Source organism: Trifolium pratense, linkage group LG5 (assembly GCF_020283565.1).
Source record: "Trifolium pratense cultivar HEN17-A07 linkage group LG5, ARS_RC_1.1, whole genome shotgun sequence".
In the NCBI taxonomy this organism is placed as follows: domain Eukaryota; kingdom Viridiplantae; phylum Streptophyta; class Magnoliopsida; order Fabales; family Fabaceae; genus Trifolium; species Trifolium pratense.
This window is the reverse complement of record NC_060063.1, coordinates 18,004,622-18,006,457: the sequence shown is the minus strand read 5'-3', so window position 1 is coordinate 18,006,457 and position 1,836 is coordinate 18,004,622. Positions and strand designations below refer to the sequence as shown.

Here is a 1,836-nt window from a genome sequence, read left to right as displayed (position 1 = left end):
AATGAAATAGAAAAATAATCTATGAAGTCAATTACTTCATTCCTTTTATATTTCAGACAATGACAGCTTTTTCTCTACGTGATAAGTATGAAGTTTAAGAATAATTTTTTTTAAGCATATCAATTTCTCAATTCCACATTTTTCCAATTCATTCTATAGTATAGTCATTCGAGGAATTTCTATGATTTTATCAGTATATTTGTTAAATATCACATGAAAAATTAGACAAATAAAAAAATAATGAGTAAAAAAATAGAGTACAACATTTATTTATAAATAATAGTAAAAAAACATTTATAAGCATGATTTAAATCCAATAAATAATAATACGAACAAAAATTTTTTTGAATCAAAGAAAACTTTTTATTAATTCAAAAAACAAATTTTTACAAGGTGATCACCTGATCCAACCATCTAAACAGGACAACCAAAACCAAGAGAGAAAAAAAACTAGATAAGCAACTGAGCAATATGCTCCCTAAGCTTAGGACTTCTCCAGCCTCTATACACTATAGTATTGATAATCTCTTCCTCTATTTTTGTATTATGTACTCTATTGCCAAAGCAAACATCATTCCTATAATTCCATAAGTAGTAAATTGTTTCGGCAGCTGCACTTTTTAGAAGTTGAGCCCTCCACCCTTTCCCTTTACTAAGTCTTGTGATCCACCTCAATTCATCATTCCATTCCTTAGGGATATGATCTATCTGCAGCCATCTAAGGACCCTTTGCCAAATAACCTTCAGCTCGTCGCAACCAAAGAACAAGTGATTAATAGTTTCCACCCGGTGACAGAAGCAACAATGCACATCAACTGTCAAACCGAATTTATGAAGCCTATCTTTTGTCGCCAATCTGCAATGACATGCCAGCCAGAAAATAAACAAAGCTCTAGGACGAGCCATGTTCTGAAACAGAGTTTGTCTCCAATATACAACAGGATATTCCTCCTTCAATAAAAGATAAACTTTCTTTTGGATAGTCTTACCCGTCATGTTGATCCAACCTGGTATCTGTAGGAGAGACTCCCTTTGTTTAAGGATTGCCTTAAGAATCCAAGAACATGTCTGTTTCACGGGCATATTCATCAATTCGTCCTGTTTAATATAATAGCTATGGATCCAACGAATCCACAAGCTGTCAGCCTTCTTATTTATGTTCCACAGTAACCTGGTCAAATTAGCTCGGTTCCATTCATTAAGAGAGATCAGATTTAGGCCACCTTGGGTTTTTGGAGCACAAACATGCTCCCAGGCCACAAGAGATTTCCTAGTGATAGCAGCCCCACCGGACCACAGGAAAGAGCGACAAATAGCATTAATACGAACAAAAATTCTTTTTTAATAAGTAAACATATGATTAAAAAAAATGACAATAAAATATAAAAAATATAAATAAATACTTAAAACTCTAACATCAATTGATAATACTTAATCATAATTTGAATAACAAACAATGTTGTTCTTCCATATATGGACCTGCAAATAAAGAATTATAACTCAAAATTAGTACAATTTTCTGATTATAGAATTAAACTTGAATATTTTATCCACTCCTCTGTTCCCAATCCACATGTCATCTCTCTCCTTTAGACATTTGTTTTCTTCAGGAGTATTTTATCTCATGTCCCTGTGTGAAAAAATTTCACATTTGAGAAGCAAAATGGGGCGATTTTAATTTTAATATTATTTATTTAAAAGTAATGAACAGTATAATTGTTTGTCATTTGCTTGACACAAAAAAAAATTATATAATTTTTTTAAGCATATCTCATTTGTTAATGTGCAAATTTTAAAAAATGTATCTATTTGTTTTTATTATTATTTGTTTATTTT

At 31.2% G+C, this 1,836-nt stretch overlaps 1 protein-coding gene across 1 annotated transcript; it reads right to left on the bottom strand.

Moving 5' to 3' along the window:
* Positions 1-450: 450 nt before the first annotated feature.
* On the bottom strand, positions 451-996 carry LOC123886161. The gene has a single exon (XM_045935498.1). It carries the CDS (start codon positions 994-996, stop codon positions 451-453), a length of 546 nt encoding a protein of 181 aa, XP_045791454.1.
* Positions 997-1,836: the final 840 nt, after the last annotated feature.